Source organism: Sorex fumeus, unplaced genomic scaffold (genome assembly GCF_029834395.1).
Source record: "Sorex fumeus unplaced genomic scaffold, SorFum_2.1 ptg000037l, whole genome shotgun sequence".
In the NCBI taxonomy this organism is placed as follows: domain Eukaryota; kingdom Metazoa; phylum Chordata; class Mammalia; order Eulipotyphla; family Soricidae; genus Sorex; species Sorex fumeus.
In genome coordinates, this window is record NW_026606094.1 from 46650738 (window position 1) to 46665574 (window position 14837).

Here is a 14837-nt window from a genome sequence, read left to right on the forward strand (position 1 = left end):
CAAGAACAGCCAGCGCTGGTGTGGATGTGAGGAGAAAGGGACTTTCATTCATTGTTGGTGGTCCAGCTGTTTTGAAAAACAGTATGGGTATTCCTAAAAAAACAGAAATTGAGCTTCCATATGACCCAACAATATCACTTCTGGGAATATATCCCAAAAGTGCAAAAAAAAAAAAAAACCCCAGCAGAAATGACATCTGCACTTGTATGTTCATTGCAGCACTGTTCACAAGAGCCAGAATCTGGAAACCACCAGAGTGCCTGAGAAGAGACAGCTGGTTAAAGAAACTCTTTTACATTACACAATAAAATACTATACAGCTATTAGGAAAAAAATGAAGTCATGAAGTTTGTTTATAAATGAATGGACATAGAGAGTATCATGCTAAGTGAAATGAGTCAGAAGAAGAGGGACAAACATAGAATGACTGCACTCACTTGTGTAATGTGTGTGTGTGTGTATATATACACATATATATATGTATATATATGTATATGGGAAATAAAGTGTGAGACTTACACCTAAGAACAGTAGGAACAAGGGCCAGGAGGATTGGTCCATGGTTGGAAGTCTACCTCAAATGCTGGGGGAGAGGGCAGTTGAGATAGTGAAGGGACCATTATGACAATGATGGTTGGAAGGAATCACTGTGGATGAGAGGTGTGTGCTGAAAGTGTGGGAAAGACAAAATATGATGGCCCCTTGGTATCTATATTGCAAACCAAATGCTCAAAAGGAGAGAGAGAGAAGAAAAGTGCCTGCCATAAAGGCAAGCTGGGAGAGGAGGTGGGGTGGCAAAAGGGATATTGGGGACATTGATGGTGGGAAATGTACACTGGTAGAGGGATGAGTGTTGGAATATGGTATGACTGAAACTTGATTATGAAAGCTTTGTAACTGTATCTCACAGTGATTCAATTAAAAACAATTTTTTTAAAAAACATTTTTTTCTCATTTTGGCACACAATTGTTTCTATTAATGACACACATGGTATTTAAATTTGATTATAATACATATAGCCATGTCAGTTCAGATATAGACTTACTAAGTTATAGGTTCCAGCAAATTACAATCTTATTATGATTTCCAGAATAGTTCCAAAACATTAATGTCTTGAATTTTACACTGCATGATTATAACTTTTATTTTATTTGAAACTACTGTAATTCTATCATTTTAATTATTATCAATTTCTTTTATTTTGTCTGTACACATTAGATTGGTATTATGTTTATTTTTTTGTTGTTGTTTATTTGTTTTTGGGCTACTGCTCATTAGTGCTGGGGAAGCTACTAGCTATCAGCTCTGGGGAAACATTTTGAATGTATATTTTTGGAGGGGAGAGAAACCCTTTTGGTATAAAGAAAAAACCTTTTAATTGAATCACTACGAGATACACAGTTACAAAGTTGTTCATAATTGGGTTTAGGTCATACAATGTTCCAACAACCGATTCCCCACTACCAATGTCCCCAGTTTTCCTCTTGCTATTCACCACCAGCCTGCCTTTATAGCAGACACTTTTCATATCTCTCTCTTTTATTTCTCTCTCAACTTTTCTGCATGGAAAAACTGTACTGTATGAATGTTGCCCTCTTAAACTGATGTTGACAGCAGAAGAAGTTACAAATGTATCAAATGGTAAATATTTTAAAAGTCTATTGAAAACCTAAATTGCAGTTAATTTATATAGTTATACAACCTCTGAGAGTAGGGCATTCTAATTAAAAAATATATATGTATATAAATAAAGGAAGAATTTGACTACCTTAAATTAACATCATTGGATTTAAGAAAAGTCAAGCAAACTATAAAATTTAACAATTATGATTGCATAGGGTTTACATTTTAATTAGATCTCATATAAATGCAAACTAAGCAGAAAGATTTTATTTCGTGAGAGAATACTTTTTGGACAATTAGCCAAAAAAGAAGTTCTACTGGTTAATAATTACAGAGAAAGTGCTCAAATACTAATAAAAATAATATTTTAAGATATAATTTTCTGCTTCCAAACCATCAATATTTTAAAAATATAAGTAGTATACCAGGGAGTGAAATAGCACTCAGATGTATCAACAAGAGGTCTATAACACTAAACTTCGGGTAATTATTCATTAATGGCCCTAAAATTCTTGAAATGTTACAGTTTTATGACTCTTTTGTAGGTAATTTCTGCCAAAAATAACTCTAAATTTACAACCAGTTTCATTAATTATAGAATTAATCATAAGATAAAAATTTTGGAGAAAACTTCTTTAAGCTGTGGGTTTGTGAAGAATAACTTTGAATAACATAATAATAACATGAGAATAACTTTTTTAAATGGTTGTTTATTTATTTATTGTTTTTAGGCTTTTTGGATCACACCCAGCAATGCTTAGGGGTTACTCCTGGCTCTACACTCAGGAATTACTGCTGGCAGTGCTCAAGTGACCATATGGGATGCTGGGTACTAAACCAGGGTTGGCCATGTGCAAGGCAAACGCCCTACCTGGCGTTCTCTGGGCTGTACTATCCAGCCCAGAGAATAGCTTTTTAATTCCTTCCTGGAGTTCCTTTTGTAGAATTGGAGAAATTTCTAGACATTGATAAAGTGACCAGTAGCCTTATGAGTTGAGAATTGGAGAAAATTAAATGAGGCCCAAGTGTCTGAGAAGAACATGTAGGGCAAGACCAATATGGCCAAAAAAATTTTTGAAGTCATTCCTGTAGAACCAACACCAGGACTATAGAACCAAATTAAATACAGAATTTGACATGATGCCTCATGAGAAACTCACTGAACAACCCACCCACTGTCTCCAGGTGATTCATAGCCATGGAACAAAGACTGGCTGGTTTTATTTTTTTTATATTAAAAACATTTTTAATAGTGAGACATCATGGGGTACAGTTGCAGACTTACACATTTTTGTGCTTGGGTTTCAATTATACAATGATCAAATGCCCATCCCTCCAACAGTGCCCATTTTCCACCACTACGGATACCAGTATCCCTCCCACCCCCTATCCCCCCCATCCAACCCTACCTCTGTGGCAAGGCATTCCCTTTTGTTCTCTCTCTCTTACTGGGTGTTGTGGTTTGCAAAAGAGGCAATGGGTGACAACCATGTTTAGTCTATAGTCTACTTTCCGCATGCTTCTCCCATCCTGGGAGGATCCTCCCAACACCTTTATTTGGTGTTCCCTTCTCTATCTGAGCTCCCTTTTCCCCTAGTATGTGTGGTTGGCCTCCAAGCCATGGAGTAAAATTCTTGGTACTAATCTCGGCCATTCTTGGGTGTTAGTCTCTTATTTTGTTACTTTATGTTCCCCAGATGAATGCAATCTTTCTATGTCTATCCCTTTCTTTCTGAGTCATTTCGCTTAACATGATACTTTCCATGTGGTACAACTTGTATGTAAATTTTGTGACTTCGTCTTTTCTAACAGCTACATAGTACTCCATTGTGTAAATGTACCAAAGTTTTTTTAACCAGTCACCTTTTCTCGGACACTCAGGCTTTTTCCAGATTCTGGCTATTGTAAAGAGTGCTGCAATGAACAGACAATTGCAGTTGTCACTTCGACTATACATTTTTGCCTCTCTGGGATATATTCCCAGGAGTGGTATTACTGGATCAAGTGGGAGCTCAATTTCTAGTTTTTTGAGAATCGTCCATACTGTTTTCCAGAAGGGCTGAACCAGTCGGCATTCCCATCAACAATGAAGGAGTGTCCCTTTCTCACCACATCCGCGCCAGCACCGGTTGCTTTTGTTTTTGTGGATATGGGCCAGTCTCTGTGGTGTGAAATGATATCTCACTGTGGTTTTGATCTGCATCTCCCTGATGATTAATATGTGGAGCATTTTCTCATGTGCCTTTTAGCCATTCGGATTTCTTCTTTGTGAAAGTTTCTATTCATTTCATCTCCCCATTTATTGATGGGGTTGAATGTTTTCTTTTTGTGGAATTCGACCAGTACTTTGTATATCCTTTCCCATTCTGTAGACTGTATTTGTATTTTGGTCACTGTTTCTTTTGAGGTGCAGAAGCTTCTTAGTTTAAGATAGTCCCATTTGTCTAGCTCTGTTTTCACTTGCTTGGCCAGCGGTGTGACATCTTTGAAGACACCTTAGCTTCTATGTCGTGGAGGGTTTTGCCAACTTTTTCCTCAATGTACCTTATGGATTCCGGTCTGATGTTGAGGTCTTTTTTTTTTTTAATCATTTTTTTTATTAGTGAAACACCATGAAGTACACTTATAGACTTATAAATTTTTGTGCTTGGGTTTCAGTTATACAATGATCAAGTACTCATCCCTCCACCAGTGCCCATCCTCCCCCACCATGGGTCCTAGCATCCCTCCCACCTCCCATCCTCCCCCCCACCCCCCCGTCCCACCCTGCCGCTGTGGCAGGGCATTCCTCCCTGTTCTCTCTCTCTTCTTTTGGGTACTGTGTTTTGCCAGAGAGGCATTGAGTGGCAGTCATGTTTGGTCTATAGACCACTTTTAGCATGTCTCTCCCACCATGGGAGGGTCTTCACAACACCCTTTATTTGGTGCTCTCTTCTCTATCTGAGCTTCCTTCTCACCTAGCACATGTGGCTGGCCTTCAAGTCATGGAGCAAAATTCCTGGTACTAATCTGAGCCCTTCCTGGGTGTTAGTCTCCCGTTTTGTTGCTTTATGTTCCCCAGATGAATGCAATCTTTCTGTGTCTATCCCGCTCTTTCTGACTCATTTCGCTTAACATGATACTTTCCATGTAGTACCACTTGTATGTAAATTTCATAACTTCATCTTTTCTAACAGCTACATAGTACTCCATTGTGTCTTTAATCCACTTAGATCTTACTTTTGTACATGGCATTAGGCAGAGATCTGAGGACTGGCTAGTTTTAGAGCTAAGGACTGTGTGTGCCAAGAGAGGAGGAGGAGGATGCTGGGACAAAAACTTTGTACTTTGTAATGAGAAAAGGAACAAGTTACTTCAAATCAGCACCATACTTTAATGTTCACCCAGTGTTATTGTGCGCTCATGGATGCATTGAGTACACAGGTTTTACAGAAGTCCGGTTTTTTGCTTGCAGTTACTGACTGGGGAAGAAAATGGGAGCTGGAAACTGAGGGAGGAGACTGATATATAGCGATTGGCCTTATTGCCCCAGGACACAGTTAAGATTTGCAATCCCAAAGGTGAATTCTGTTCATTAAGAGAGCATCTGAATAAGATCTTGGAACACTGGCACTTGCTTATTGAATCCTAAGAAACTCTGTCCAACTCAGCCCATAATATTGGTTGGCTAACAAGCATATCAACCTCTGGAATCAATAGCAGAGGGCTTGTAGTCAGACACATGGTACACAGCAGGGCATAAATCAGCATGTTATGCTCTGGCCCTATCTAACAATCTTCCAGATAGACACCTGGACACTTTGGAGGCATTTCTTTTTTTTTTTAATTGAATCACTGTGAAATACAGTTACAAAGCTTTCATGTTTAAATTTCGGTCACACAGTGATCAAACACTCATTCCTTCACCAGTGCACATTTTCCACCACCAAAATTCCAATATCCCTCCCACTCCCAAACCAAGCCTTCCCCTTGTTAAGTCTGGAATTCTGGGTTCCCAAGTGGCGAGAGGGACAGAAACACGAACTCCATAATGAAAAAGCAGTAGGAGCTTTATTCCAGTATACTGGGGTCAACTATCTCATCCATAGAGTGGTCTCTTGATAGCAACCCCAACTTCAGGCAGAAGCAATTTTATAGGGTTTGATTACATAAGCAGTATATGCCTTATTGTTTCAGAAAAGTATCTTACCTAGTTACTAAACAAAGATGTTTTGGCAAGTGTCTAGGGTAGCAGTAGTCAGGCAATAGTTAAACAATAGTTTCCACTAGCAGTTTATGGTTACATATGTTACTCATTTTTTTAGGGTTAACAAAAGACAAATTCTGGAACATTTTGACTTGGGCATAATGGTTGATTGAGCCCACTTGTTGGGCCCAAGAACTTTCCAGGTGGGTTCAGGTTGGCTAGTTACATTGTTTCATTGATGGGAAACTAAAATTGTTTTAGGTCTGTAAGGGAACCTGAGTCCTAGCTGATTTTGCTGATTTCTGCCTCCTGTCATGGCATCAGTTTTGCCTTATACCATGCCTGTGTGGCAGACAATTTCCACAGTACTCTCTCTCTACTTTTATTACATTCAGTATTTCTCTACCAGTCCCACCATTATTATTTGGAATTTTCTTTTCATCACTCAAACCTACCCAAAAGGCAATGCTAGAAGATTTATTTTGTATTGCTTGTTATGAATAGCATAAGATGTTGCAATGGCAATGTGCTCCTTGAATTCCACAATTTTAGATAATTAGGGTCTGGAGAGATCTCTGCAGCAAGCTGTTCAGTTCCAAGATTCTTTTGTGTGTCTCTGGATCATGGCCATTAAGGAGCTTAAATAATAGCCAGGGGTAGATCGTGGGCATCGTCTCAGGGTCCCATTGGGGTGTGGGGATGAGAGGAACCAGCTCATCCCAAATCCCATGAAGCCTGGCATTTGCCGTTACTGCTCTCGTGTACCTGGGCTTCTCATTGGATTCTGGAATATGGCAGCTGCCAGAATTCCTAGGGAGCAGGTGGAGGGACAGCACCTGCTCCTATCTGGAGTAGATAAAAGCAGCCTGGTGCAAAGTCTGGAGGCATCTCTGCAGCGAACTGCTTGGTTCTGAGGCTCTTTTGTGTGTCCAGCATTTCTTATCTGAAATGGTTGAATAAGCTTGGTTAAAAGTTACTGTTGGGTTGCACAAGCCAAAATTATCTGCTCACATCCTTCTAAAAAGGTGAACTAGAACGCCAGGTTTCTATAAAACAACTACATTGGGAAGCAAAATAGTTCAGATCAAACTACACACAGACTTACCACAGAGTATCAGCAGGAACTGTGCCCCACTGGTCTTCTTTTAGAGCTGCTTGAGTGTAGCGCCCAGGTATAGAGGGATGCACCTTTATTAGTTCATATGACAGCAACAAAGGCCCATTCTAAGTTGAAGCCACAGGTCTATCCAAGCAATCACAGCATCACACCATGTATTGCTACCCAGGAATGTTGAACTGTGACTTTACACTTGCAACTGGTACTGGAAATTGAAGGTCCCAGTGGCATTAAAATTAGCATGGTGAATGGCTTGTATTTGATATACATAACCATTAAATCAGTTGTTAAGGTTAGTCAGACATTGACTTTATATTGCCAGACACCACCAACCGGATTCTACCATCATTAAATACAAAAAGAAGATTCCACTCACTGTCAGAAATGGTCCCAGAGCATAGAACCAAGAGTAAGCATTGCCTGATGTGTGCCCAAACTATATATATATATATATATATATATATATATATATATATATATATATATGTGATAGCACAGTGGGTAGGGCATTTGCCTTGCATGCAGACAACCCGGTCAGCTCAGGTTCGATTCCTCTGTCCCCTTCAGAGAGCTCGGCAAGCTACCGAGAGTATCTCACCTGCATGGCAAAGCCGGGCAAGCTACCCATGATGTATTAGATATGCCAAACACAGTAACAACAAGTCACACAATGGAGACATTACTGGGCCTGCTTGAGAAAATCAATAAACAACAGAAGGACAGTGCTACAGTGTTATATAGTGAGATATATATATATATATATATATATATATATATATATATATATGCACGATAGCACAACGATAGGGCGTTTGCCTTGCACGCAGCCCAACATGGCCAACTCAAGTTCGATTCCTTTGCCCCTCTCGGAGAACCTGGCAAGCTACCGAGAGTATCTCGCTCGCACGGCAGAGCCTGGCAAGCTCCCCGTGATGTATTCGATATGCCAAACACAGTAACAACAAAGTCTCCAATGGAGACGTTACTGGGCCCACTCGAGTGTTACATATGGTGTATATACACACATATGTGGACATATGGACATATAAATGCATGTAAACATATCATACATATGTGTGTACAGTAGGAAGCTTTCCCACCAGTGCTAAGGGAGGCCTCTTTGTGCTCAGGTTCAACAACATGATGCTGTTTGTACCTTTGTGGTTCTTGTGATTCTCAGGTAATCACAGGTACTGAGTTTCAACTCTGGGCTTGGTATATGAAAGTCATGTGTCCTAGCCCTTTGATCCAGTTATCTATCTATCTATCTCTCTCTCTCTCTCTCTCTCTCTCTATCTATCTATCTATCTATTATATTACTCCAAAATGTGTTTTGGGGTACCTTTATAATCTACTTCCCCTCAAAGGGGCTTCCTCCTATAAGCCTTGCTTCTCCTCTGGTAGGCAGGTAGAGGACAACAGAAAAGCTGATACACAAAACTCTGCATGGCTAAAGATGATGGTGATTTTATAGTATCTTTGGCATGTCACTTACATGAAATTGGATTTATAGCATTGTACAAGATGCTTCCTCTTGTATTTTCTCTTTTGGAGAAGGATAAAGGAGGTCCTTTGTTACAGACATGTTCTTGTTGGAGGTCATCATAGAAAAGAGGTTTAAAAGTTTTAAAAGTTCCCAAGAATTTGTACTTATTGTTTCTGATATATGGCCTCTGCTTTCTTGAATAAGTTCACGATCATGATCACGACCATCATGTTGTTTATTGATTGCCTCGAGCAGGCCCCAGTAACGTCTTCTTTGTCCTTGCCCTGAGATTTTTTAAAAAGTGCCATATTCAAGGCTCTTTCGGGGTTAGGAGAATGAGACCCATCATTGTTACTGGATTTGGCATATTGGGTACACCATGGGGAGTTTGCCAGACTCTGCAATGTGGGTAGGCTACATTCAGTAGCCTGCCAGTTTGTCCAAAGTAGGAATGAGATAATAAGATGTTGCGTGGCTGTGCATGTGGCCGCGTGCTTCTGGGAGCTGGATTTTATAGTCTCTGGGTCTAGGCCGTTGATGGGATTACATGGCACAAGGGGGCCAGTTGGTGGGTGTGACCCCTGCCTACTGGAATATGGACGATCTGGGTAGAGGATGCTCAGCCCCAATCCAAGCAGGCTTGGAGATCTCAGCCCCGGGACCCGCATGCCTTTGTTCCTCTGCCAGTACCTTCATGCGTGTGTAGAGTGGTCTCAGCATGGTGGTGGCTGGTTCTGGAGGTCTTCGGCTGCTGGAGCCCTGGTCAGGGCAGGAAGGGAAACTCAACCAGATCGCATCCAAGGGGCCTCGGCGAGGACAGCCAGGTGTGGGGGCAGGAGAATAAGTTACAAAATCTAAAATAAAAATTGCCAAATAATCTTACTTTATATATGCCATTGAAAAGTTATGCTCAAAACAACAACAATTAAATACAAAAACAAAAAAGTTCTATTCACAAGATAAGTACGCAGGCATATCTAGTTGTACCAAGAGGTGAAAGATCAATTGTAACTGTCCAAGTACATTAAAAAAATAAAGGATGTGATTTGTTCTAAGTTGGCCTATAAAATTTTCATCCTGACCCTTTGGTTCTCTTCCTTACTGGAAATTCTCCAGAGTCTAAGTGACCTTGCCTCTGGCTTCCGGGAAGACATTTTTATTCATTCCATTTCACACCAGTACAAAGAAGGATTGACCTGACCCACAACTTCTCAGGGTAGAATACTGATGAATGCAGATGGTCCTATGAAAGACAAGATTTAGTTATTATTATTTTTTTCTGTAAATCAGGATCACAGCTAGTTTAAAGAGCAGCATACTCTCAAAATCACACTGGGTTTAATATAGCATATTAATATAGGATATTGAGCATGCTTGCAGGAGTATTGCTTTCTCAAATTTGTTCCATACGAATAGAATATGCTGTGGAAAAGGGCATCAAGGAAGAAGGTTTTTAAAATTAACAGATTGCAATATGATTTTTTTAGTTTTCAAGTACAAAATACAGAATCAAAATATAGAAATATATTCATCTGGAAAATTAATAATGAGGCAGAAGCAAACAGTGATTAAGAGAATTTGAAGCCTGATCATATGCTTTAAAACCTTCTGTCGTTGGGATTGAAAGAGAGTAGAATGGTTAGGACACATGCCTGGCTAGTACCCCGCTGATTTGATTTACAAAACCACCTGGTCCCTGAACATTGTAGGGCTAGAATCCTATTGGGACTCCTGTACCTCCTGGTTACTGAGGCCTTCCTCTCCAAATCTAATATTATCTTAATTGTTTGGTGGAGCAATTAATGTAAGAACATTTTTTTCATTTATAAAATTAGGACTAAAAGTAATCTCCCAAAAAATGTTAAGGTGAAATTCAATGAAGCAATATGAAAAGCATCTATGGTGTGAATAGCTAGAATGGTGTAAAGGATAAACACTTATTAGCTATTAAACAGTAAGAAAGAGGAGAAAAAGAAGGCTTTCAGGATTTATACTTGTAGTAGCTATAAAAATTCTCTAGCATCAAATATTAATAGTGTAGACCCCTTAGGGATTATTTCTATCACCCATTAAATTAGACATGAAAGGTAAATTTCAGCTCCCAAGTTGACCAATCTAACACTAGTTCTTTTCAGAAAAATAAAATCAATTCAGTTTCCTCGTCTGTTACAAAAATGAATTACACTAAATCATTTCTAGGGAGTTTCTCAATCACTAAAAAATTTGTATTTTAAAATTATTTGTCAACTGAAATTCAAACATGTTACAATATCTAAGAAATTGTCTTCTTTTAAATGAATATATAGGTTTATTTAAGACATATAAAATGGGTGCAATGTATATACATATATTACACACTTTTATATGCATATCTTTCATGCATTTTAATTTATTTTATACCTTCTTGAAGGGGCTGGAGCGATAGCACAGCAGGTAGGTCATTTGCCTTGCACGCGGCCAACTCGGGTTCAATTCCTCCATCCCTCTAGGAAAGCCCGGCAAGCTACAGAGAGTATCCAACCTGCACAGCAGAGCCTGGCAAGCTCCCTGTGGCATGTGGCATATTCGATATACCAAAAACAGTAATAACAGGTCTCACAATGGAGACGTTACTGGCGTCTGCTCAAGCAAATCAATGAACAACGGGAGGACAGTGCTACTACAGTGCTATCCTCTTGAAACAAACTGTGTATTTAGGCTAGTTTGGTGGTCAAAATGATTGTTTTAGATTTTTCCTCAGTTTTGTTCCCAATAGACTTCACAGATTTAGGTGCCATTATCTCATAGTGTCAATTTTAGGTAAGAAGGCTGGGTGGTTAGTGTTCTACCACTAAAATTTTCTTGAAGTAGAATTTTATAAATTTACCGAATAAAAAGGTAAAAGAAACATGATCTTTTGAAAAATTTGTTGGAGCTTCAAAGACTGTGATTTAACGTTAGTCTGAACAATACTTGTTATTTTATCGAGGGAGACTATTTTCCAAGGAATTTGGAAATGCAAGGAATTCTATTCTGCTTGCATTTCCTAATTCTCCTTGAAGTAAGAACTAAAACTCATCAAGCTAAATTCTAGTCTCTGGCTGAGAAAGCCTTTGAATTCTCACGTGGTGGTGGTGGTGGTGGGGGTGGGGGGGGAGTACATTTATTGTCCAGAAGATGGCACTGTTGCTTCAAAGGAGTAACTCTCTTTGGGTCTGGAAAGAGAATTTAGAAAAGTCAGACTGGATGTCTTGGTCCAGTGGAAACAATCAGAAATTATGACAAGTAGGAGAAAAGCCCTGCTCAAGGAATCTTTGGAATAATGACAAAGCGAGTTTAAATAATTGTCTTCCCAATTTCTCTTTCTAGGGGCTAATGTAAACATGAAGACCAACAACCAGGATGAAGAGACCCCCTTGCACACTGCTGCCCACTTTGGCCTCTCGGAGCTAGTGGCCTTCTACGTGGAACACGGAGCCATTGTGGACAGCGTGAATGCCCACATGGAGACCCCGCTGGCCATTGCTGCCTACTGGTCCCTCCGTTTTCAAGAGCAGGAGTACAGCAGGGAACATCACCTCATCTGTCGCATTCTGCTCGACTACAAGGCAGAAGTCAACGCGCGGGATGACGACTTTAAATCTCCACTCCACAAGGCAGCCTGGAATTGCGACCATGTGCTCATGCACATGATGTTGGAAGCAGGTGCGGAAGCCAATCTCATGGACATCAATGGCTGTGCTGCCATCCAGTATGTGCTGAAGGTCACCTCCGTGCGCCCAGCCGCCCAGCCAGAGGTCTGTTACCAGCTGCTGCTAAACCACGGAGCTGCTAGAATATATCCTCCTCAGTTCCACAAGGTGAGGCGCTGTCCGTGGGTACCGTTGGGAACTGAGTAGTAGGCAGAGTATCAGAGACTCAGATGGGTTTGTTTTAAAGTCTCCAGGTAACTTAAAGCTTATTTATTAATTTTAAAGTCTTTTTGAGTCATACCTGGCAATGGTTAGGGTTACTTCTGGCTCTGCACTCAGGAATTACTCCTGGTGATGCTCAGGGACCATATGGATGCAGGGAATCCAACCCTGGTCAGCCTCCTGTGAGGAAAACGCCCTATCCACTCCAGTCCCTTTAAGGATTATTTTAAGGCATGAGTTTTTGGATTAACTGCCTCTGATCCTCTAGTCAACCTTCCATTTAAACATAACCCTAATGCAGTGACTGCAAACTCTAGGCCTCAAGGGACAGGCCACTCCTTTCCATCTTCAACCTCACCAGCGGGTCCTGGCCTACAAACTGCCTCCAGGTGCCATTTAAGTACATTAAACGCATGATCCAGAGACTCAGAAATGAATCTCAGAACCGAGCAGGTTACTGCAGAGATTTCTCTAGACCCTAATTATTTAAAAGTTTAGAATTTGAGGAGCGTGTGGCCACTTTTGCAGCTGTGCAACATCTCATGCTATCATAACAAGCAATACAAAATAAATTATCTAGCAGCTGCCTATGGGGCAGGCTTGAGTAGTGGTGGGAAAATTAATGGTGGGAAAATAATGGTTATGGGAAGGTGTAATGGTGGAGGGATTGGTGTTGAAACATTGAATGTAATCAATTGTTGTGAACAACTTAATGAAAATAAAATTTAAAAAACTTAATAAAAAATAAACACGACCCTAATTCTCCCCTCCTAGTCCAAGACTGACAGAAGGACTAAAATGAAGCAGATAATGTTCCATGGCTGATTCAACTTTAGTATGTTGACTGTGGCTCCTGAGGTGTTGAGTTGAGAAAGATCAGAAGACCGCTCTAAGTCTGTCAGATGTTTGAGTGATATCAAACATGTAGACACTTGCCACTGTGAAGCAGAATGTCTGGTCAAACAGCCTGCTTTGGAATTAGTGTGTATGAATATGAAAAGACCACTTATTTCACAGCTTTAATGAAGGTTAACTTCTACAGATTATATTTATTAAGCTCACAGTTAAAGTATTATACACTTCTTAATTCAATTCATTTAATTCTTACAAAATGTTATGAGATAAGGAATAATTTTACCCCTATTCCATAATACTATGCTAAATAGTATTGGAGAGTATGGGTATCCTCACCAAGTACCTGACCTAAGAATAAGACTTTTAGTTTTTTGCTATTGAGTATGATGGTAGCTGTGGATGTGGTCCTTACTATACTATGGTAAACTCTTTTATCTATATTTTGTTGAGAATTTTTAAAAATTATTAAATTCTGAATCGTTGTTGAATCTTGTCAAAAGCTTTATCTTCTTCTATGGAAATGGCCATTTGATTTTTTTATTTTTACTTTTATTCAAGAGCCTGGTAAGCTCCCCATGTTGTATTCGAAATGCCAAATACAGTAACAACAAGTCTCACAATGGAGACGTTACTGGTGCCTGCTTGAGCAGATGGATGAACAACAGGAGAACAGTGCTACAGTGCTACATTTGTTCATATAATTTATTACATTTATTTATTTGTATATAGTGAATCATTCTTGCACCTCTATAATGAATACAGGTTGATGTTTGTGTGTAAACCTTTGGTTAAACTGCAGAATTCAGTTCAATAAAATTCTATTAAGGATCTTTGCATGCATGTTCTTCAAGGAAATTGGTCTATAATGTTTTTTAGCAATACCTGTCTCCTTTTGTATTATGGTAATGTTGACTCACAGAAGTTCTTAAGACACAGGAAATATTCTTATTTCTTTGAATTTTTAGAAAAGCTTGAGGGATAATGAAGATTTGGTATAACTCACTAGTAAAACTCCAGAGCTCCATTTTTGGTTTAGGGGAGAATTTTTATTACCATTTCGAATTTGATTCACACATGGGAGGTTGTGTGATTCTAAAAGTTCATTAATTTCTTCTTGATTTTCTAGTTTAGTGGCATAAAATTGTTCATAATAACATCTTATGATCTTTCTGAAGGTTATGCTGCAATTGCTTCCTTTTATCTTGATCCCATTCATTAGATTTTTTTTTCTCTCTATTTCCCCATGACTCTAATTAAGGGGTTTTCAATCTTGTTTGTTCTTTTGAAAAAACAATTCCTCATTCACTGGTCCTTTTTGATTTTTTTTAAATTTCTATATCATTTTTTTCTGTTCCCATTTTTTGTCCTTTCTTTTACTTACTTTTAGATTAATTTGCTGTTCTTCTAGTGTTTAAAACTTTAAGGTTAGGTTATTTTATATTTTTCTTGTTTACTGATGTAAACCTGTATTTCTTTTTTTTATATATATTTTTTATTTTTTTGTTTCTTTCATTTTTTATTTTTTTACAGTTGTAGATTTACAATTTTTTGTGCTTGGGTATCGATTATACAATGATCAGATACCCATCCCTCCACCACTGCCCATTTTCCACCACCATGGATAATATCCCCCCACCCCCATCCCCCCATCCCCCCCTGTCTCTGTGGCAGGGTAA

General features: G+C 39.2%; 1 protein-coding gene across 1 annotated transcript in view; it reads left to right on the forward strand.

The window, feature by feature from the left end:
• The window catches only part of ASB4 (ankyrin repeat and SOCS box containing 4), an 83595-nt gene that overhangs the window by 39290 nt on the left and 29468 nt on the right, over window positions 1–14837 (forward strand). The window contains exon 3 of the mRNA XM_056118384.1: window positions 11762–12252. Coding sequence (XP_055974359.1) covers window positions 11762–12252 — 491 coding nt within the window. The remainder of the gene's footprint in view (window positions 1–11761; window positions 12253–14837) is intronic.